Source organism: Panthera leo, chromosome B4 (assembly GCF_018350215.1).
Source record: "Panthera leo isolate Ple1 chromosome B4, P.leo_Ple1_pat1.1, whole genome shotgun sequence".
NCBI classification, from domain to species: domain Eukaryota; kingdom Metazoa; phylum Chordata; class Mammalia; order Carnivora; family Felidae; genus Panthera; species Panthera leo.
The window spans coordinates 80,162,273-80,184,225 of record NC_056685.1 but is presented as its reverse complement, the minus strand read 5'-3'; the positions used below and the strand labels follow the sequence as shown (position 1 = coordinate 80,184,225).

At 47.2% G+C, this 21,953-nt stretch overlaps 1 protein-coding gene across 4 annotated transcripts; it reads right to left on the bottom strand.

Moving 5' to 3' along the window:
• Positions 1-976: 976 nt before the first annotated feature.
• COPZ1 (COPI coat complex subunit zeta 1) lies at positions 977-21,252 on the bottom strand. Of its 4 annotated transcripts, none has more exons than XM_042946731.1 (10): positions 21,157-21,252; positions 9,868-9,936; positions 8,432-8,513; positions 7,725-7,816; positions 6,106-6,161; positions 5,416-5,547; positions 4,694-4,771; positions 4,482-4,533; positions 3,264-3,302; positions 977-2,420 (listed from the first exon to the last, which is right to left on the bottom strand). In XM_042946731.1, exons 1-10 carry the CDS (start codon positions 21,172-21,174, stop codon positions 2,373-2,375), a joined length of 666 nt encoding a protein of 221 aa, XP_042802665.1. In that variant the 5' UTR covers positions 21,175-21,252; the 3' UTR covers positions 977-2,372. The 4 variants fall into 4 exon arrangements, with proteins under 4 accessions (XP_042802665.1, XP_042802667.1, XP_042802664.1 ...); XM_042946730.1 differs by lacking the exon at positions 977-2,420 and adding an exon at positions 2,496-2,664; XM_042946733.1 differs by lacking the exon at positions 5,416-5,547.
• Between the last annotated feature and the right edge of the window lie 701 nt (positions 21,253-21,953).

Below are 21,953 nucleotides of genomic sequence, written 5' to 3'. Positions count from 1 at the left end.
TTCTACCTGCTGAGGGGGGATTCTGGGCACAGGTGCCCCACAGCTGACGAGCTTAACTGCCAGGTTCTCATACAGCAGGCAAGACTGGACAACTCGGTTTCATGTCTTGATGCTGGAGAGGCTCTTCCCACTCCCATCACCTTCCTTCCCTCCTCCTTTCCCGAGGTCCTAATGTGGTCTCTCTGGCTTACTCCTGGGATTGAAGGCCCATCTTACGAGCTGTAGAGGTGACTGAGGAGACCCTTCAAAACTGCAGTGCGGAGGAGGGCTCCCCACGCTCCCCCCTCCTTAAAATCCTGCGGAGGAAGGGGGAAAGAAAACCAAAGCATTCTCCTGTCGCCGCGGCAACCATAAAACCCCCAGCTAAATCCATCTTGTGAGCTCACCGCCCCATTAAGATGCAGGGCCAGGCTCTGAGCCAGCCCAGCCACATTCATTTGTGCGAATAAAGGTGGAGGAGGGGGAGGGGAGCAGGCTCTGGAGGGACGGGGAAATGGCGAGAAGAGGTTATTTACACCACCGTCCTGACCTTCTGGAGCAGCGCTGGCTCCGATAAATAACCCGCTCAGCGCCATTTCAGAGCAGGAGTGGGAGGTGCAGGAAGGGAGCAGGGGCTGAGGAGAGCCCCCACGCAGGTGCGCGTCTCCGGGTTACTAATGGCTGAGGCGGGAGCCGGCAGCTGGCTTTGGGGGTGGGGGGGGGGGAGCGCTCGGTTCCCCAGGACTCCCACTGAGAAAATACCACCCCCACCCCACCCCTGGCGCCAATTTCCAGGCGAGGGGACGGAGGGATGCCAAGGAGGCAAACAGCCCCGTAAATTAGGGGTGGGGGTGGGGGGAGGTGGAATGCTGGGGAGTCTCTGAGGTAGGAGGGAAGAAATATTATAAGATGGGGAGTGATGGGGGGGGGGGGCTAGAGGAATAGAAGCAGCTGCCAAAAAGAGAGGAAGAGGAACAGAAACATCACACAAAGGCAGTTTGGAAAAAAATCTGTTTTATTCCTCTTTGCGCACAGCAGTAGATGAGGGTGGCTATCTCCTGACTCCATACATCTCTGACCCCAAAAACGTCCCCTCAGATATGCCCGGTTATTCACCCCACTTCAGTCTTGGAGAACTGGCAGTTAGTGGGTGGGGCAGAGTGAAGCCTCAGGAAGGTGTTTTTTGAGACATTTTTGTGGGAAGTTTTGGGTCAGGGGGAAAGGTTAGACCCAAGAGTGGGTGCTCCGTCCCCATCTTCCTGGGGGAATCCAAATCCCAAAGGTTTTCCGAAGAAGGGCACCTCTCTCAGCGACCCAGGGAGGGAGAGAGCGCAGACCTACTGCCTGGATGTAAGGCTGAGGCAGAGAGAAGAGGGGGTTAAGCAACAGAGACTGCAGACCCAGGGCAGAGGAGTGAAATGCATGTGGGGGGAGCGAAGGGGACAGAGCCCAGAGGCCCAAGTCACAAATCCCACCCCCTCCCCAGTTCTGAGCAAAACCTCTTCTTCCCAGGATGAAAATGGGAGTTTTAGTTCAGGGACCGGCTTTGCTCCAGGGCACAGCGAGGACAGGCCAGGCAAAGATCCCAGGGGTGGCGAAGGTGGACAGAGTCCAGGTAGTGGGACCAGGAGATGGACAGTCCTACAGTGAACACTCACAGACGCACAGCGGTTCTGAAGCTAGAAGCCAGGATCAGGGTTAAGAATGCAGCTGTGACTGAAATACAGACTTTTATAAGCCCTATCCCATAACATTTAAATCCCTACTTCTTCTACTCTGTCCCCTGTCCACGAGCTGTTCCCCATCTTTTCTCCCAAGGCTGGAGGACAGGGCAGTAAGAAGGAATGGGAGGAAACGCTGAGGCCAGTGAGTGAGTGGGCCTGTGGCTGAGACTGGAATATGCCACCCCCACTCATTCTATAGAAAAAACATTGTCTCCCTCCCTCCTCTTGCTAACATATGGGCTGTTGGGATGAAGGCCTGGTAAAGGCAAAGGGAGGAAAACACTCAGCACATTCTTTCTCCTGCTTTGATCTGAAGTGTAGCTGCAGCAAAGGGCACCGAAGTTGAGAAGAAAATATGGGGGGGGGGGGGGGGTGTAGGAGAGCATGACAGCACAATTCGGTGTAGAAAGGAAGAGGGTGCTTTCCCTACTACCCTGCGTTTGAATCTGATGGGAGCTTTACTCCCAGGCTGTTAAAAAAAAAAAAAGTGTGAAAGAATAGGAAGCATAAGTGGGGGTTTGGGGGAGCAACCACAGAGAGGATGGAGACTTAAGGATCCCTTGTGATCCCCGAGATGACCCTGAGAGCATCAGTTGGGGGACTGGATGAGAAGTCACAGCAGATATGTGGATTTTCTGAGGGGGTGAGGAGCCAGGAACAGTGAGGTCTTCACCGAAGGAGTGACCACTTGATCTGCTCTTTGGCTGACTGCAGCACCTGCAGGGACAAGAGCGGCAGTGAGGGGCTTGCCTGGGGGAGGGGGGCGGGGGCGGGGCAAGGACAGAGATTGGGGCTCTCCTTCCCCGCACTTGCCTTCCCTGTCCTTAGAAGAATGGCAAATAGAAAATCCCCAAGGGTAGAGGGATGGGAAGAAGCTCTCTAAGGCCCTAGAGGGTTGTCAGTTTGGGAAATTCCAAAAAAATTCAAATCCACTGGGGGGATGAAGAGAGAAGAGGTATACCTGGGAGGAAAGAAAAAAACTGGGGGTTACTGGACATATGTTAGAAAGGAGGGGTTACCACATCCAGATGGGCTTCTTAGTGAGAATTCCAAGTAGGTAGAAAACAGAATCCCTCCCTTGCCTCCCGCATCAAGTAGACAGTCTATCTGCAAAGTAGCAGGATGGATCTGCAAAACCTGCTTATTCTAGAATATGCATTTCCAGCTTAGCCCTCATTTGAATAATAAGAGAAGAGAGAGAGAGAAAGTGTGTGCGTGTGTGTGTGTGTGTGCGCGCGCGTGCACACGCACGCACACAGACCATCTGCTTAAGGCAAGCCTCTGCTGGGGAATAAATCACTGAATGAGGCATCAGGCAGGGAGGGTTTGAAGGGTACAGAGCAAGGCTGACAGCCACTGCTCACAGGGAAGTGGGATGGGAGTTGGGTGGGGTAGGGAGTGTTTGGCTGTAGGAGTCCCAGTTCTCTGGAATAAGAGGGAGCCAAGAAAGATGTGTCTTCGGTCTCTAGACTCATTCCAACTTGGGCTGGGGTGGAGTGTTATTCTAGTCTCTTTAGTGACCCAGTCCGTCTGGAGAGGAAGAAAAGGAGAAAGTCCTACCTGAGACACGGTCTGCTCCGTAAGTGGAACATCTTCACCCTATGGCACGGAGAAACAAGCATTTAGCATGGGAGAAAGATGGAGTGAGACCCGACTGAAGTTTGGTAGTGGAGAAGGAAAAGGCAGATGCCCGACTTCTCTGTCCCTTCTAGGTGGTACAGCCATAATTTTACTTGGCCAGAGGGACTGTGAGCAGAAAAGGGTCATTTCATCCATCCTCTGTTTTAAGGCAGGAGGACTTCTTAAAAGATTTATTCCATTCCAAGTAATCAGCAGGTTATCTGATCCTCAACTTGGGGGTGGGGGACCTGATTCCCTAGTCAGAGAAGACCTTCCCTGAATATCAATATCGCCAGGGAAAGGATGAGGGGGAGCCAGGGGTAATTTAATGGATCCCGCAAGGCCTGATGGGTAACGACAGCATGTTAATTTGAAGAAATAAACTGCTGCAACAGCAGCCTGAGAAGAGGAAGGCGGGAGTGGGTGGTGGGGGGGACCCTCTCTCTTGCCACATAGAGACATATGTTAGAGGAGAAGATTAAACTATGCAAATGGAGCCCACGGCAGTTAAGGGAGAAGATTTCCCATTACCCGGCACTGTCAGCCTTCACTCTGTGGAGGTCAGAGCTGGGACATTCTATGAATGGGGAGATTTGCTTTGCTCAAACATCGAGGCACCCCACAGTTTGCTGGTGGGCTCTCTCTACACCCACCATTTTCTCCCCAACAGACCTGGAGGCTTCTACGGTTAACCCAAAGGCCCCTTTCTGGTATCCCTAGCACCAAAGAGGACTGAGGTTCTGCAAATAAATGCTTCCTGATAGACAGGTGCTGTCCTTAGTTATGTAAAGACTTTATGACAAGGAAGACACTCCTCTGCCTCACTTGATTGGGATCCATCCCCAAAGGAAGTATAAGCCAACCTCAACTTCCTTTATAGTTTCAGAATCATTAATATTAAGGTTTCTTTTACTCATCTTTGATTCAATTAAGTATGTACTAAATGTCCCCTCTGGGCAAAGACTGTATGAGACGCTAGGCAGCAGGTTAGGGACAAAAGTATGCCCCTTCTGCTTCCCCTCTTTGAGACAGTGAGAATTTGAAAGGGGAGGAGAAGGTTGTATGTATTCTACGAGCCCTGACCTTTAGATAAATTTAGCAGGTCTGGCCCTAGAGGGTGAGTAGACGGCGGATGTAGGGGAGCACACTCTTGCTTACCCTTAATGCTACCCGGTGTACCACTTGCTGGGGATCACTCTCTAGGATCACCCTAAGAAGACAAAGAAGAGACCATCGTTCACTCTGGCCTGAAGGACAGACTCATTGTGGGGATACTCTGGTCACTAAGGCCACTTGCCTTAGGACAGAGGCAACGATCCCACCCTCTCACCCCAGCTCCAAGGAGGTTCCAGGCAGGTCAGAAAACTCACCCTCCATCTACGATTTCATCCACAGCCAAGAAGAGACCCTCCATGTTCTCCAGCAGAGCTCGCTTTTCTACATTTTTCCTGAGTCCCCAAGAGAAGAGAAAAATCAGCCTAAGACACATAGGAACCTAGCACACCGTCTGAGTTGGGGATCCTAAACTAGACCAACAAAATGCCTCCACCAACCGCACAGACTAAAAAGTAAGTTAAGTAAGTAAATAAGAACTTTTTGGCTAATCCACTCTAAGCTTATTCCTATTCTTAGCTGCTAAGTAAGGATCAGGAATGTCAGGAAAGAGAGTCAAAAAAATAGTCAATTTCTGACTATCCAAGAGTTGATTATCCAGAGCTACTGTTTCTTCCCTACCTACCGTGATGCTGCTCATGACAGTGCTCATAAACACTACCATCAGTGGGTGGAAAAAAGCAAATAAACAGCTAAATCCAATCTGGGGGTGGTGGGAGGTGGAGAGGAGTTGAGTGCAAACTCTATTTGCACTCAAGCTCTAACAGACTTTCTAAGCCTCTCCCCATTCCCCTGCTCCCCCTGCGTCCCCCTCCCTCACCAGCTCTTCTCAGGCCTTGAAAAGAAGCCCAACCAGGGGGCTGGGAACAGTCAGGGCCCTCATCCACCAGCTTCAGATCCGGTGGTTGTACATGTGGCCAGTCACATCCGTCAGCTTGACTCTTTCACTAGATCACTGAAATGAAGTCTATTCATTCACCTGGCTAAGAAATAAATCATCCCCTTCCTGAGGAAATCTGAGCCATTCGCCCTGCTGATTTTGTGGGGCTGAGAGCGCCTGCTGTTCTGCTCCGGATGGCGGATGGCTGTCTGTACTGGGTTCACTTGGGAGCTGCCAGGGGAATGAAGTTCAGAGCCCTGGATGTTTTCAAGGAAAGTATCTTATATCTCTTCTGTTGCCCATCTACATGGGGAACAGAGGGCTGGCTGCTGGGGAGGTGGAGGGGAGGCGAGGGTAAATGGCATATTCTTCCTGTCCTATAGAAACGAAAAACTAAGGACTAAAGTTAAAAACTGGGAGTCTTGCCTCCATTCCCAGGGTACTTATGTTACATCTGGGACACTTCCCCACACTTGCCCTTTCCCTATCTTCTAATGAAGTCTAGAAAAGCACCTTAAAGGTACTCAGAACTCTGACAGAGCCACTGGGTAATATGAGAGTAGACAGACATTGCTCCCTCCCAATCCCCTTTCTTAGGAGAATTATCCCCCAGGTGGGACACACTTTCCATCCAGTCTTCCCCATCAGTGCAAATTACTCTGAAATAATAAGCCTAACTTCTCAAGGTAAATCAATTCCCTGGAGCCTCTGCTAATTCCCCCACAAATTCCTGGGCCTGATGAATAGTGACTTTCTCTCCCAAACAGATGTCAAGAATGGCCTGCTCACCTCAGCATCTGGCTCAATGAGTCAAAGAGGCAATTCAGAACAGCCATGAGCATCAGCTGTTGGGAGACAGGAGAAGCAGAAGGATAAGGTTCAAGGCCCTGAAAGCTGCTACCTGAAAACAAAACCTGCCAATTCATTAAGCATCAAAAGACATGGGCTTTCACAAAGGACCAAAAGCATAAGGTGGAAGTCAGAGCAAAAACAGGAAGAGGAACTGTGGTTTCTCGCAGAAATTAATTCTGCTACACGATCCCACAATTTGAGACCTCTCTCTGACCAGACTGTTCAAACTTTCCTATTGCAGTCCTCTACAGGTCTTTACCAACTGCGTATATGTTACCGGAGATCTTAGGTAAAGAAATCATTAACCAAACAGTAACTAAGGTCAGAGAGTTAGTGGAAAGAGTATGGACTTTGGAGTCAGACAGAGTTGGGCTTAAATCCCAGCTGAGCCATTTCTATATGTGTGACCCTGGGAAAGTTATTAGGTTGAACCATATGAAACTGCCATTTATACAGTTCAATGGTGGTCATATGCAAGCAATTTCATATTGTTCCTCATGTTTTGGTTTCCTCATCTATAAAACAAGAACACTAATACCCACAACTCACATAAGTGCTGTAAGGATTAGGTAACAATGTACCTTACAAAGCACTTAAAGTAGTAAAAGCTCAGAAAGAATTGGTTCTCTCAAACTTTTACTTTTGCTTCAAATTAGGTGGGGGCTTATTTTTACTTATCTACTCTCCTAGACGTCGCTACCTGAGGTAAGTAGCTTTTCCTGTGCATAGGAAGCAGGTTAGGACTATATTCACAGTTTTCTCAAGTGACCCATTCAGAATGTACGGCTTCAACATGACCCTGAATGTTGGCTAACTGACCCAAGCTCAGTCAGATGTGGAGCCTTCATAGTAGGAGCAAGCATCCCCTTGACCTTGACCACACCTCAGAAATCTACCTCTGAAAACACTATGCAGGGAAGACCCTTGATACCGTATATCAGTATGTATGAAAACATATCTGGTGTCTCCAATGTGAAGATAAAAGAGCAATTGGGGGAGGGGGGGTGCCTGGCTGGCTCAGTTGGAGGAGCAAGCGACTGTTGATCTTGGGGTCATGAGTTCAAGCCCCACGTTGGGTGTAGCGATTACTTAAATAAATAAAACTTAAAAAAAAAAAAAAGAGCAAGTGGGGAAAAACCTGCATTCTAGGTTGATTTAAAAAAAAAAATTTTTTTTTAAATGTTTAGTTTTGAGAGAGAGACAGAGAGACAGAGTGCGTGTAGGGGAGAGGCAGAGAGAAAGAGGGAGACACAGAATCCCAAGCAGGCTCCAGGCTCTGAGCTGTCGGCACAGAGCCCGACGTGGCACTCGAACTCATAAACCACAGATCATGACTGAGCCGAAGGTGAACACTCAACCGACTGAGCCACCCAGGGGCCCCTAAGTCGATTTGTTTGCTAGGCCACATTTGTGAGGGCAGCAGGACTCTGATAACTTCATTAGCCCAGTCAGAAGCCAGAGGGACGTGGCCCTCCTAGGGTCCAGAACCAGTAACTGTCCTGCCTATGGTTTAGGAAGTGGAGTCAGCAATAGCAAAGAGCGATGGGGATTCTCACCTCATTTTCATAGGAGCTGCCAATCACATAGAAATAGAGATCGATACTGCTTTTGTATACCACTGTCAGGCCTTCCAAGAGGGCGATTTCACCTGGGGGTGGGGGGAAGGTGGAAACAGTGGGTGGCCTGAGATAAGGAAGTAGGTAGAAGGAGTTCCCATGAATTCCTGGCATCCAGCTATTTGGGCTCAAGGAAGGTAGGTTGTAATAAAGTCCAAAGACCAAAGTTGACCTGCTTTTTCTTTCCAGGTGGTAAAAGGGAAGTATAAACTTGGGGAAATCGAAACGTATCTTCTCCTCTAACCATCTCCCCCGCCAACTACCCTTATTTCCCTCCTTGTATATGAGACAGGATACTAGTCGATCCTTCGGAGGTGAAAATGCAGAGCGGTCACCTTTACAGACTTCCATTTACCTGCCCTAATGGATGCGGTACAATAAGCAGAGCTGCAGTTAAATTTGTCAAGTGAGGCTCATAAATCCAGGGACTAGACAGGTAGCTAACAGCCAACCTTCCAGCACGGTATTCCCGCGTGAGGTACACTCACCTCCCCATTACATTTCTGAAGAGTTTATTATATGAGGGGAGGAGGAAAAAAGAGAAAAAAGGAGGCAGTCGTTTTATCCTTTCTCTGCAGTCCTGCTGCCCCCCCCCCGCCCCCCACGGTTCCCCCCACACCAGGAGCAGTGAAAGGAAAATGACCTACTGTCAGTCCGATGGGTCTTGTTGAAAATGTTCTTCTCAAAGGCCTTCTGCTCCTTGACACTGGGGTAGGTGTCGTCATAGTACTGGTCAGAGGGAAAGGAGATGGGTTGGGTCATTAGAGCTGGGAGCCCAGAATGATTAGTGATTGTGCTTTGCCCTGGATCTTGGATTTCTTTCCTTCAAGGCATGGGGTGAGGGAAAAACACTGACACGAAGAAGGAAGAACTATGGAGGCAGGGAATGGGCAGTGAGTAATTGAATACCAAAAAAAAAAAAAAAAAAAATTTTAGGGACCCTGCCGTAGGCAAGCCCACCTCACACTTCTAAGACTGTAAGGGCAGAGGCCTACAAGCCCTACGATGAAGCTCTACCCCTGTCTGCACTCTAGGAGAGCAATCCCGAGACTGATCTCATGGAGTGCTTCCTAGGAGCTTCCCTACATCGGGGGACCAGTGCTAAAGAATGCAAAAGACACTAGAAGCACAGAACACTTCTTCCAGACCCTCATGCACAGTATGAAACTGAGGAATGGGGGAAAGGCTGCAAAAAACCTCCTTCCTCTAAAGAAAGGCAAAGCCTATCCAACCTCTCTCGTATCTTAGCTCTCTTTTCTGAAAACTGAAAACAGGAGACCATCTAGCACGTTGCTGAGCCCACTCCCAAGCTCTTCCTGGCACGGGGGCGGAGATACTAGGCTGCTAAATCGCTCTGCTCTTTAGGGGCTAATCCGTCGCAGTCAGCTGAAGACCTATGACAGGTCTGGCATTTAGTAACTGGATAACTGTTTCAAAAGGTGTCCTGCATAGTTACATCCAATTACAGGGAGGAACAGCTGGTGAATTCTAAACTAATCTCTACCTGCTGATTGATTTATGCTGTGCTCGCCCGGAGTTAATACACCAGGGACAGAAAAAATTTCCACAGGAGGGGGGAGACTATGGAGGGAGAGGAGAGGGGTGTCCTTTCTCCTCTCTTTCAATAGATCCAAAGTTAGAAACATCACACTGGGGAAATCAAGAGGTAACAAGCTTGGTGGTGACTGCAGACCTAGGGCTGGAACCCTGGAACTGCGAGAGAATTTCCTGGGAAAACGCAGGCAGGGTGACAACGCAAAAGGAAGGGGGACAAGAGTGATGGGCATGGGCAGCCTGCTTCTCCTATCCAGACACTGTACTGTTCAGAAACCAAGGTTCCCAAGGTTTTCCCTGCTCTAATGCTGACAACAAAGGAGGTCAAAATCTGTGGAAGGCAAGTGTGCAAGCAGGGGAAGTAAGAGACAGAAGCAGTTTGGGTTTTCATCTGGAGTGGTCACAGGAAAATGGAAGAATTCTCAAAATTATAGTATCAAGGAATAGGCGTTAGTGGGGGCAGTCCCAGGTCCAAATCTCAGAATCAGCCTTTGTCTTGCTCCTCAGTGAATTTCAAAGGGAATCTCACCTTGGCAAAAAGTCGATCTCCATCATTGTCCAGAATCAGGATGGCTTTGACAGTATACAGGGAGGGTTCCTGAAGAGATAGGAACATACCTTCAGTCCTGAAGGCTCCTGCTACCAGTGGCAAACCAGCTACCTTCCCCTAGTCCCACTGGGGCTGCAAGGGGATACAGAGGTGCCTCTGCATGTCCCCTATCCCAGCCTGGTTAGATGTAGACAATTCCCGCCAAGAACGATCAAGTGGTGAATGAACTGAATTGAGGGAGGGGGCATTTCGACAAAGAACTCCAAAATAGCATCAGAGGAACAGTGTCTCTGAGCCGGACTCACAGAGAATTTAATCAAGGTAGGTCATGGAATGTTATTTCCAAACATTATGCTACAGTTATTTTCCAAACTACCCTCCCTCCCTGCTCTCCCACGTACAGGTAGGTATGGAATGTGACCAGATTAATTAATAGGCACTGCACGAGGCTATCTGAAAATAGGATTGAATGCCCTAGTGTACTTGGAAGTTTCTGCAGTCCCAATGCAGTAGCAATGCAGAGGCATAAAGCAAGCCTTCCCTGAACCACCCACACACTGAGCAGAGGGAAACGAACACGCATGCGTGTGCACACTCGTGCACACAGACACACCAGTTCTGAACGCAGCCCAGCGAGACATCCATCTTCCAAGACTTCCCCTATGATCCCAGTTCCTCTACGATACTCCCAACACTACCGCTTAACTTGCCAAGACAAAAACCATTCTGAATTTTGGGGGAGTTACGAAGCAGTAAGAAGAGGGTCTAAGAAGCCGGGAGCCTGGAGTTAATGAGCAGGAGGGGAGTGTTCTTTCACTATCAACAATCAAATCTTGAGGATAATGGCTCTCGTAAAGGAACCACGGCCTCAGCCTTAATGGTTACATCCAACTGCAAAGCATATCACATTGCAAAAGCTCCTCTACTCCTGCAACTTCTAACGAACCAGCTAACCAGGAGAGGAAAAGGAAGGAAAGGGAGGCAGTGTTATGTGTGTAGAAGGTGTCTGCAGGCTCATATTCCTTGAATTTCCTTTTTTTTTTTTTAATGTATTTTTTAAGTAGGCTCCACGCCCAACGTGGGGCTCGAATTCACGACCCCAAGATCAAGAGTCGTGTGCTCCACCAACTGAGCCAGCCAGGCGCACCTCACATTCCTTGGATTTTTTTTAATGTTTATTTATTTTTGAGAGAGAAGAGAGCGAGTGAGCAGGGGAGGGGCAGAGAGAGAGGGAGACCAGAGACAGAGAATCCCAAGCAGACTCCACGTGTCAGCACAGAGCCCAGTGTAGGGCTCGAACTCATGGACCGCCAGATCATGACCTGAGCCGAAACAAGAGTTGGACGCTTAACCGACTGAGCCACCCAGGAACCCCACATTCCTTGAATTTCTAATCAACATTACTTACCCTTGCTCTCCCTCCCCTGTGCTGTGAGACAGGGCTGTTGCCTCCCTTTCCTGGCCTTGCTTAGGAAACCCGCGGTTCTCACAGGGGCCAAATGTAACCTCCAAGCATGTGGCATGTGTTTAATAAAGACCCAAGAGTGAGCATGAAAGAATTATTGCCAAGGATCCAGAAACTCCAACCTCTACAAAGGTAAACTGTCCCATGAGGCGCCAGGAGGTTTCTGGTTCCACGCAAAGAGCCAACCCTGCCTCGGGGAATTAAGAATGAGAGTAAAGGGAACCCAGTGTTTGGACAACAGGGTGATGAAGAATGTAAGCTTTCCTCACCTGAATTCTTGACAATAGCAATTTCTGTCTTTTGTTCACTGATTTATTCCAAGTGTCCAGAACAACATGTGACACACTAAACTCTCAGTATTTACTGGATAATTGTGACAAGAAATGAAGTTTGAGAATAAGGCAAAAATCTCTTGAAGTAATAAGTGTCCAGGGGAACTCTTTTTTTTTTTTTTAACGTTTATTCATTTTTTTTTTTTAAACGTTTATTTATTTTTGAGACAGAGAGAGACAGAGCATGAACGGGGGAGGGTCAGAGAGAGAGGGAGACACAGAATCTGAAACAGGCTCCAGGCTCTGAGCAGTCAGCACAGAGCCCGACGCGGGGCTCGAACTCACATACCGTGAGATCGTGACCTGAGCCGAAGTCGGACGCTTAACCGACTGAGCCACCCAGGTGCCCCTAAACATTTATTCATTTTTGAGAGACAGAGCATGAGCGGGGGAGGGGCAGAGAGAGAGGGAGACACAGAATCCAAAGCAGGCTCCAGGCCCTGAGCTGTCAGCACAGAGCCCGACGCGGGGCTCGAACCCACGAACCATGAGATCATGACCTGAGCTGAAGTCAGGTGCTCAACTGACTGAGCCACCCAGGCACCCCTCTAGGGGAACTCCTATAATTAGACTTCCAATGTATCGGTATACATTCTGGTGTGGCCATTTGGGGTGATACTACTACCAACATATCTCTGCTCTGATCAACACTCCATAGAGATGCCCACTCCATACACATTACTCCCTGGAATAAATAGTCTGTCTCAAACTAAGGAACTCTGTGTCTAGCAGAGGCAAGTCTTCTAGAGTCTCATCTAAAAGGTCACAAATAGAGAAGCTTTCCTCACTCCTAACCCCCACAGAAAGATCTCCCCATAACGCGGGCTTAATTCCATAGCAACTTGAGGGTCCAACCTCAAATGACCAAAAGGGAGACACCAGTGGGAATGAAGGAAAGGACCAGAGGAAAAGAAGCCCACAGGGAAGGAAATTTGGAAGAGAGCATTTTTCCTACTTTCCCCTGGAAATCTTTGGCTCTGTTCTTCTCTCCACATTCACAGAAACCTTGGAGAGCTTCCTAATGGTTTAAACTGGGCATTAGTCTGGCATAGATAACTGGTTCCTGCAGCCATAGAGTCTGGCATCCCTAGAAAGAATGGGATGGATCCCAAAGAAAAGAAAAACCCTTATAGCCACCAGCCAACTAGGAGAGAGACAATGCCCTTTGTGGCCACTGGGGTATGAGTGCCTGAAACTGCTGGCAAAGACAGAAAGAGATTCCTGGGCCTTTCTCGCTGGCTTCCTAGAAGATGTTATCAAGGAAACCCCCCAAATAGGAACTGGATGTTACTGGGAAGGATAAAAGGCAGGCAAAGGAAGGCAGGGAGAAGACCAGATCTGACTCTGAGAGAGGTAAGAAGGCACTGGAGGAAAGGCTGGTCATTTCAAACGAGGGAATAACCATACTCAATAAAGCCAAGAATTGAGGCATGAGCGGATGCTGCTTCAACTCTGCTACAGCTGGAGCCAGCAGCATCTCCTTTACGTCTGTCTCCTGCCACCTCCTGACTACAGCCGGTGCCACTTCAGCCTGGGGCCTTTATCTCTCGGGAGCGGGGGAGGCCAAGAGTTCCTCTCATACCATAAAACTAGCCAGTTTAAAGGCCCCAGAAACCATGACTGGTAATGTAATTTCATTTTGAGTTTTTGCAAAGGGCAAGTTTATAAATAACTCCCAGCTATTGAGAAATGGGCCTCCTGGACAATGGACTAGGTTTGACCTTGTAACACATTAAATGCTGATTACTGAAAAAGACCCTACAAGCTTAGGCCATGTTCAAAGGATTTAAAAGGTCTATTCTTCCCTCCCACTCCCAAATGTGTAGCTGCTAGAAAGCTTTCGAGACAAAGTTCTGTGATGCACTGACTTTCAGAGAGCCACAGCCTGAGTGTATAACAGAACTTCACCTCAAATGCTAATAGTGCCTGGAAATGACATGTAGGCAGATTGTTTGCGGGAGGTTGGGTGGCTCAGAGAGATTTTCATGTACATTTTTATTGTCAAGGAAATTAGACGGGACTCCTCAGGAGCGCTGAAACAACACCAAACAAGCAACCAGCCTGCTGCAAAGGAGTCTCCGATCTCAATCAGAGGATTTCTGTGGTCTGGTGAAAAACACCTCCCAGTACCCCGGCGACTAGCACACGGGGGACTACAGGGGAAGTCATTCCTAGTGCTGCCCCCTGTGGGCCTTCAAATGACCTGCAGCTTCCTCAGCAGTGTAATCAGCAAAAATATTAAAAAGGCAGCTCTGAATAGAAGTTCTCTGTGTGTCTTGTGAGTCAAACTAGGAGAGATAGGCTCTGAAAAAGCACTGAATTAAGTCAGTTCACAGCGTACAGAGTCAGAAGGCACTCTGCGGTAAGATCATGAAATGTCACCAGAAGAGGAAAGCGGGGGGGGGGGGGGGGGGGGGGGGGTGGAGAGAGGGGAATCTTTGCAGCAGGCACACAGGATATCTGGGGGCTAAGACCAATTATTTTTATTTAATTCACGGGGACGGGGGGGGTGGGGGGATGTGACCAAGAAGGCTTTGTGGAGCTAGAGGATGCTATCCACACAGCTGAAGGGGCGCAAGTAAGAACCTGGTTGAAATTCCTAGAAAGTTCTTCATTTCCCACTTAGAAAGAAATCTTTATGGCCATGCCAAAAAGTAGTACCCTGGCTTGGCAACAGGTCTTGATCAACAAGAAACAAGACGCTCTTCCCTCGACCCTTTTTTTTTTTTTTTAACGTAGGCTCCATGCCCACCGTAGAGCCCAACGCAGGGCTTGAACTCACAACCCTGAGATCAGGACCTGAGATCAAGAGTCAGATGCTCAACCAACTGAGCCACCCTGGTGCCCCAACTCTATTTATAGAGCAAAACCAAGACGGTAAAAACTGGAAGGAAAAATCCCTAGATACTACTCCCAGCTGCTCTACGTAGCTAAGCAGGTATTTTGCTCCCTGACTCTGTGCCAACTCCTTTAACATGAAAAGCTCCTCTGGGGTTGAGGGCTCCAATTTGCCAGCCACAAGCCTAGGGACTTCAAACAAAAAGAAGAATTAGCTCCAGGCTTGGGAAGCATAGTTTTCACACACTACCCAAGGGTTTGCTTAGATTCAAGCACAACTCAGGAAAGACCAGGAGCCACAGGTACCACAGAACATTACCCAGTTGCCATGAGACCAAATACTGGTTATAAAGAAGAAAGTGAACACAACCCTTAGGAAGGAAGAAGTGATGTCAGGAAGAGACACCTAGAAAGAATCTTCCTGTCTGACAGAGACAGGAAATGTGAAAGCACGGTCACTAAGAACTCAACCACTATAGGAGAAAATGTCTCCGAACTCCTAAAATCCTTTATTGTAATCTGGGTCGGCCATTAACTCAAGTTCTACCTTTCTGGGGGACTCTGCTTCTTCATCAGAGAAATGAGAGGCCTGACCTAGATCAGTTAAGGTTAATACCTTAAGTTACAGCAGACCTTTTTGATAAGCTGATGAAATTTATGGACCCCGTTACCAGAAAACTACACATTCACAAATTCTTATGATTTCAAGGAGCCCAGTTAGAATTAAATATGATACTTTGTGAGGATAATAAGATGGTGTGGAGAGAGGAGGGGGAAAGGGGGAAATGAATGATACTTTTGAAAATCACCCCCTCTCCTCTGCCTCGAACCAAATAATGACTTCAATAAATATGTGTGTGGCCTTCATAAATTAATAAATGTGACTGAGAAAACTAACACAGCCAGCAGGGGGAGCAAAGGTCGGCACCATACCCCTCCAGCTTTCAGTGACTGAACTTGGTGGCTGTGAGACAGGCAAGGACAAAGATAACTGAGCCTAAGCTCTTCAGAAATGCAAAATCTCAGGTCCTCTCTTAAAACTGAGAAAGCCAGGGCACCTGGCTGGCTCAGTCGGTAGAGTATGCAACTCTTGGGCTCAGGGTTGTGAGTCTGAGCCTAGAACTTATTATTATTTTTTCATTTCAGAAAACCTCATCTGGAGAAGTTTTCCCCAGAGGGTGCACAGCCCATTCTCTAACTATTATGAAAAATTACAGAAACGCAGGACAAAGCAAAGCAGCACTGGAAAGAGAGACAAGTCGAACAAGCAGAAATCAGAGCACTTGGCACCTGAGGCCTGAGAGAGACATTAGAACTTCCTGCCTTCCCAGTTGGGTAATCCAAGAGCTCTCATTTAAATATCATCAGTAAAGGGAAAAATCCGATGGAACTAGATCTATTTCTGCAGAGTTCTTGTTTATAACATTTCGGGCTATCTACCCTGCCCCTAATCTGCTAGTCTAAAAGAATGGGTCGACAGCCTCTGTGTTTGTCTTTCAGTCTACCAACCCAAAATTCAAAATCATGTCCTAAGGCCTAATTGCTATCCTCTGCCCCAGTTTCAGTCTCCCTCTAAAAAGTATACAAATAATAGAAAAGGAGTTGAAGAAAATTGGTAGGGCTATCCAAACCATCTGGCTGTAGGTGGATACACCTGCCTTGACAGTGGGAAAACTAAACGCCCAGATAAGGAGACGCGCATTTCACTTGCAACATGTGACTTAGGTTACACAGCAGGAAAGTCTTCTGAAGAGATGGGTGTGGTCAAACGCCAGAAGAGGAAAGCTAGGAAATCGAAGGATAAAGAGAACTCCTCTAATAATCTGATCTGGGAGAAAACCTATTCTGCACAGCATCAGGGAAGACGGAACGTGAGAGGGCCCTTGCCAGTACAGGCATCTTATGACGCGCATGGACTCAACCCCCCAATCCATCTTCGTCAGCTGCTGGAGGGCACTCTGCCTTCCATCTTTCTAATTACTCTAGTGTAAGTGGATAGGTGGACACGGATTCAGTATTCCTGTTCGATCCTTTATTTGCTTCTTGATTTCCCCTTTCCATGACTAGTGGTCAATATCCTAACTCTAACCAAGTCGTGTCAGCGGAGTAAAGAACAGTAGCAGATATCTAGATAAAAAAAAAAAAAAAAAAACACCCTAAATCTGCCACTAGGCTCCCTCAAATATCTGGATAATTGCATTCATCCTCTGCTTCACAGGGAAGACCTGGCTTCTCAAAGGTCTTTCTTCACATGGAGACCCCCTCCTCCTCTTTTGACCATGTGACAGCTCCCCTAGACCTTTGATATAATTTATACCTTGCCGGGGACCAACTCTTTCCCACCACTGTGAAGGAGAGGGAAAAAATATATATAAATACGTCGGAAATCTATAACGAGGTCTTCTTGGAGGGCAAGACACGGAGAGAGTTAGAAGCAGCGTCAATTGCTCTTTGGGGGTTTTAGTTCAAGCCGAGGTCTGCTTCCAGCAATCAACCATTAAAACAAGCCGGCCAGAGTAACAGCACAGTTTATTCTGATCATTTAATTTGAAGTGTCAATAAATTAAACTTCAATCAATTAAACTAGGTGTGCAATAACCCAGATGGACACCCCGACACCAACATAATCACAATAAAAATTTTTATGGCTGCCAGGGACCTCACCGGGGGCAGTGCTGGCACAGCTCGCGCCCTAGCTGAGAAATATATCTCCACGGCGCAGGATCGAGGAGATTGCTTCTCCTAACGAAATGGAGGGGCCAGGCACCGGCAAGGACGCAGCTGGGAGAGGGGCACAAGGGACTGCCAGGAACGAGATGGGAGTGCTTTGGGGGCTTAATGTAATTGATACCTTTGCCCAGAGCAGGGGGAGGGGGCATTCAGGCCAAGTACCTCTACTGTTAGTGCCAAAGGAATTTAACAAAAGCCCCATTAAGATGATTCAGGAAGCGAAGGCCACAGAGCAGTATCAACCTTTAAGTCATTGATGTATTCTGCATAGTTTCCTCCTCCACAAAGATGCACGCTCTTGTGCACTCTGGATGCCCTGATGTTTGAAGGAGTCTTAGAATTTGGGATGTGGTCATTGTTTTAGGATAAAAAATGGTATAAAGGGAGAGAAAGAATGGAATTAAGTCTAGTCTGAAAAGCACTGGAAAAACACTCAGAAAGTGAATCCAGAGAGGTTTAGGAAAAATGAAACCTATGAGGAAAGATTGAAGGATCTAGACTGCTAGAGTAATTCAGCTTTGAGAGGAAAAAGAAAAGAAAAAAAATAAGGTAAAGGGGGAAGGGAGTAAGTCATTATCTTTAAGATTTCATAGGTTATTAATGGAGAATGGTGACCTGTAGAGATCCCTCTCCATTCACAGCTAAGAAAGGGAGCATCAGCAGAAAACAGCAGGAGAGAGGAAGTTAAGTACAAAGATGCAGGCTGGGAGCACTATTAAGCACTTGGGAAGGAAGTTGATGAAAGGGTCTCTTTCCTTAGGAGACGACAACAGAACCTGAGAAAGATTAGACAAATCTGCTTAAAACCTAGAGCTAGATTACTTAATTCGAAAAAGAAACGTGACCCACTGTAAAGTACCTAAATGAAGGGAACCTACTGGTATTTAGAAGTTCCCATAATCAGATTAAGTTTCGGCAGATGTTTCTTCTTGACCCCCTCTAGATTACCCTTCCCTTCTTCTCAATACCCTATGGCTGTGTGCCTTGTAGAGGTGAGGACAGAGGAATGTACATTCATCAGTTTTCCCTAGAGGTCCAGTCAAAACAAAAATGTGAACAAAGGAAGCCTACAAGAACTTTAGAAGGTGTCTGCCTCTTTAAGGAGTGGTCTGTTAAATATTATCTGGGTACAGTAAACTCTAGTTCAGTAGACAGCTAAGGTAAGATCCAGGGATTCCTCATACTTTTCACAACGATGGTGATTTAAGTACTCAGGAGGTGCTGCTGAGTAAACAGAGGAAGGCATGAGGTTAAAAAGGACCAGTGCAGAAGGGTGATTCTGAATCCGATGGAGCTAAATTCCATGATCCAGTTTGTGAGGGTAGAGAGAAATAAACATTTAGGAAGTATCACCTGATTCTCAACTAGGGTTCCTCATCTGAAGCACTGAATACTGAAAACTACTTAAATGACTACTTTTTTTTTTTTAACTTCTCCCAAGGATGGTACAAACTAGTGCCATTGTGGATACAGAGAAGTTGATTCATTACATTAATGAATGCCTTAGGCTTACTTCTCTCCTAGAACTCTGGCTGAGAAAGGCTGGAATGATGAGAAAGATACATAAATTCTTAATTGGGGGCCCAAAATATAATGAAATTGTAAAGAGCTGACACAGAGGAAGGAAAATATTAGTTTAATATCATAAGAACTTTGGAGACCAGCACACGAATTGATACCTGTTAGTACTTTGTCCCCAATAAATGCTTTATATAATTGATGCTTAAAAGTACAGTTCTGCATACTGGAGAGGTATCCTCCAGTACGTGCTTCCCTGAGCAAGCCCTCTTCTCTATAATTTGGTTTCCCCTAAACCCATCACATAGATTTCTCATGACAAAGAATCAATATGGTTTTATATTTATTATTTTTTTATTTACTTTTGAGAGAGAGAGAGAGAGAGAGAGAGCGCGCGCGCATGAGCAGGGCAGGGGCAGAGAGAGAGGGAGACACAGAATCTGAAGCAGTCTCCAGGCTGGCTCCAAGCGGTCAGCACAGAGCCCGACGCAGGGCTCAAACTCACAAACCGTGAGATCATGACCTGAGCCAAAGTCGGACGCTTAACCGACTGCACCACCCAGGCACCCCAGAATCAATATGGTTTTAAAAGCAAAGTTCAGGGGTACCTCACCAAGGTAGCAGGAATCTGGCATCTTGGGTACAGATCAAAATGGATACAAGGAAGAAGCAGACTGAAATAGACTTCAACAAGGAAGCAGACTGAAAACTGAGGTAAGAGAAAATGTGTGAGATTTTCATATATACCTCCCGCAACTCACCACTACACACATATCCCTTATTAAGACGGCTCCCCAAGCATCATGTCCCTCACTCCTATACCTCTAAGCAGGCTCCCTTGTAAACAGATGTAGGGAGCATTTAAAAAATTCCTAAAAATTTCCAAAGAAACCAATTCCCTGGAATTTATCCTAGTCTGTTAACTGGTTAAGAATACTGGCTAACTGCCTGGTACAGAAAATAACTTATTAAAAAACTACTCGGGAGGTGCGTGGCTGGCTCAGGTAGTGGAGCCTGCGGCTCTTGATCTCCAGGTCATGAGTTAGAACCCAACACTGGGCACAGAGATTAAAAAATAAAAAAATTTTTAAAAAATTTTATTTATTTTCGACACAGAGAGAGACAGAGCATGAGCGGGAGAGGGGCAGAGAGAGAGGGAGACACAGAATCTGAAGCAGGCTCCAGGCTCTGAGCTGTCAGCACAGAGCCCGACGCGGGGCTTGAACTCACAGAGTGCGAGATCATAACCTGAGCCGAAGTCAGATGCTCAACCAACTGAGCCACCCAGGCGCCTCAAAAAATAAAAAAATTTTAAACCTCAGCTTTTAAGCTCGCTACCTAGACTTGATCAATTCATATGATGAGAAGGAATTATCCCTATCTTTGCCATTTTGAAAGAAATCAAACCTGTTACTGTCTTCTACCTGATGAAAATCTGGATATGTACATGTATTAGAGCAGAAAAAGATGCAAGAAAACGTCTTTGGAAAGAGCCTGGAGTTAATCAAGGAAGGAGGTTGGCCGCTGAGTTCCTATGCACACATACATATTAACATCCCCAGACTGTAAAACAGAGCACTTTAGAGAGAAATCCGCCAGTCTGGTTCCAAAGAAAGGGTAACAGTATTTTGTTTTAACAGGCAAAACGGATTATACGGGTAAAGAAGCTAAAACACTTTTTTAGCCACCAAAATTCTCATATAACCAGAGGGACAGTTAGCATCCCAGATCTTACAATAAGAATTCTTAACGCCTTAGAAGGGGAGAAAAAAGGAGAAGAGAATAAGGAGTCTGGAAAAAATATTCTTTAATCCATGCTAATTTATCAGGTACTCCAGAACTTTGATGGAATACATTTACCATGACAAAACTACATAACAGGGATTAACAGAAGACCTAAGTAAAAAGAAAACCGTTTTTTTTGAAGATATGTAACAGAACTGTCAACGGAAAATGAAACTATGACAACCACCAGGAGGACCCTGTGATGACAAACAACTGCAGTCTAGTCCTACAATTTGGGGCCAGTTTGGAGGTCTGGAGAAAGTCAAATCAGAGTATCATCCATAATGCTCAGAATCAGGAGAAACCTAAAGGACCCCAATTCAGTATGCTGATGATCCTATGCGTTCTAAGGACTCCATGTGCTCCCTTCAACTTTCCACGGATTCTGCCCTCTCCCCGGAAGAGCTTTCTACTCTAAACCGAGGCTTTACCTCCTACAGTTCCTACACCAGGCCACACGCTTATTCCAGGGGCTGGCAGAACCTTCGGTCCCCGAGGATTACCCGGGATTCCCCTTTCTACCCCCTCCCAGTCAGGATGAACCCCAACTCCCAGCCCCTCTGGACACCGCAGCACCTCGGCGGCCCCTCCGGCTCCTACCAAAATCAGCGCCTCCATCTTGCCCCGCAGCTGGTGCCGACGTGGAGCCGCAAAAGCAACACCGCCGCTGATTGGCCCTACATCCTCATTAGACCCCGCCCAGGATGAGGATTATTGGACTATATCGTAACAGCTATTGCTTTATTGGCCAATCAGTGTACTAGCTTGCTCAGCGGAAGCAAGGTGTCCAGCCAGAAGGCGCAGGCATTTGATTGTCAGATTAAACACTCAATACAACGCCAAAACCTCAAGGTTGAATGGGGCGGGAGGGTCAGGGGGCGGGGTTGTTTCCAAGGGGAACAGAGGAAGCGATTATTAATTTTCAATTGGTGGAGAAGAGACCACGTGATATCCGTAGGCCTGATTTAGCAGCTTTAATCCGCACTCCCTTTAGGGGGCGCTGTGTCTCCTTAGCCCTTAACACAGGACAGCTCGTGACGGAATCGCACCGGAATCCCCAGTCCAAGAGCCACATGTTAGGTAGGCGTTTGATATCCAAGGTTGCTTTAGCAAACACTGCTAGCTCTTCCCTCAGACTCGCTGAGTGCAGCATCCTCACCGGAAGTCTGCACAACCACAGAGTAAAAGCCAAGAGATGCCCAGTGTATTAAATAAAACGAGGCCGCTGGGAGTTAACTGCTACAGTAACAATTTCCCCAAGATGGAGTCCCAGGCTTTGCTGGGCCCAAGGAAGGACAAGAAGCCAATGAGTTTCTAAAAGTAGATTTTCTTTGACCGGACGTGAAACGGGATGTTAGAGCTTTGGACCCTAGAGAGGAGAGAGTAGGAGGGACAAA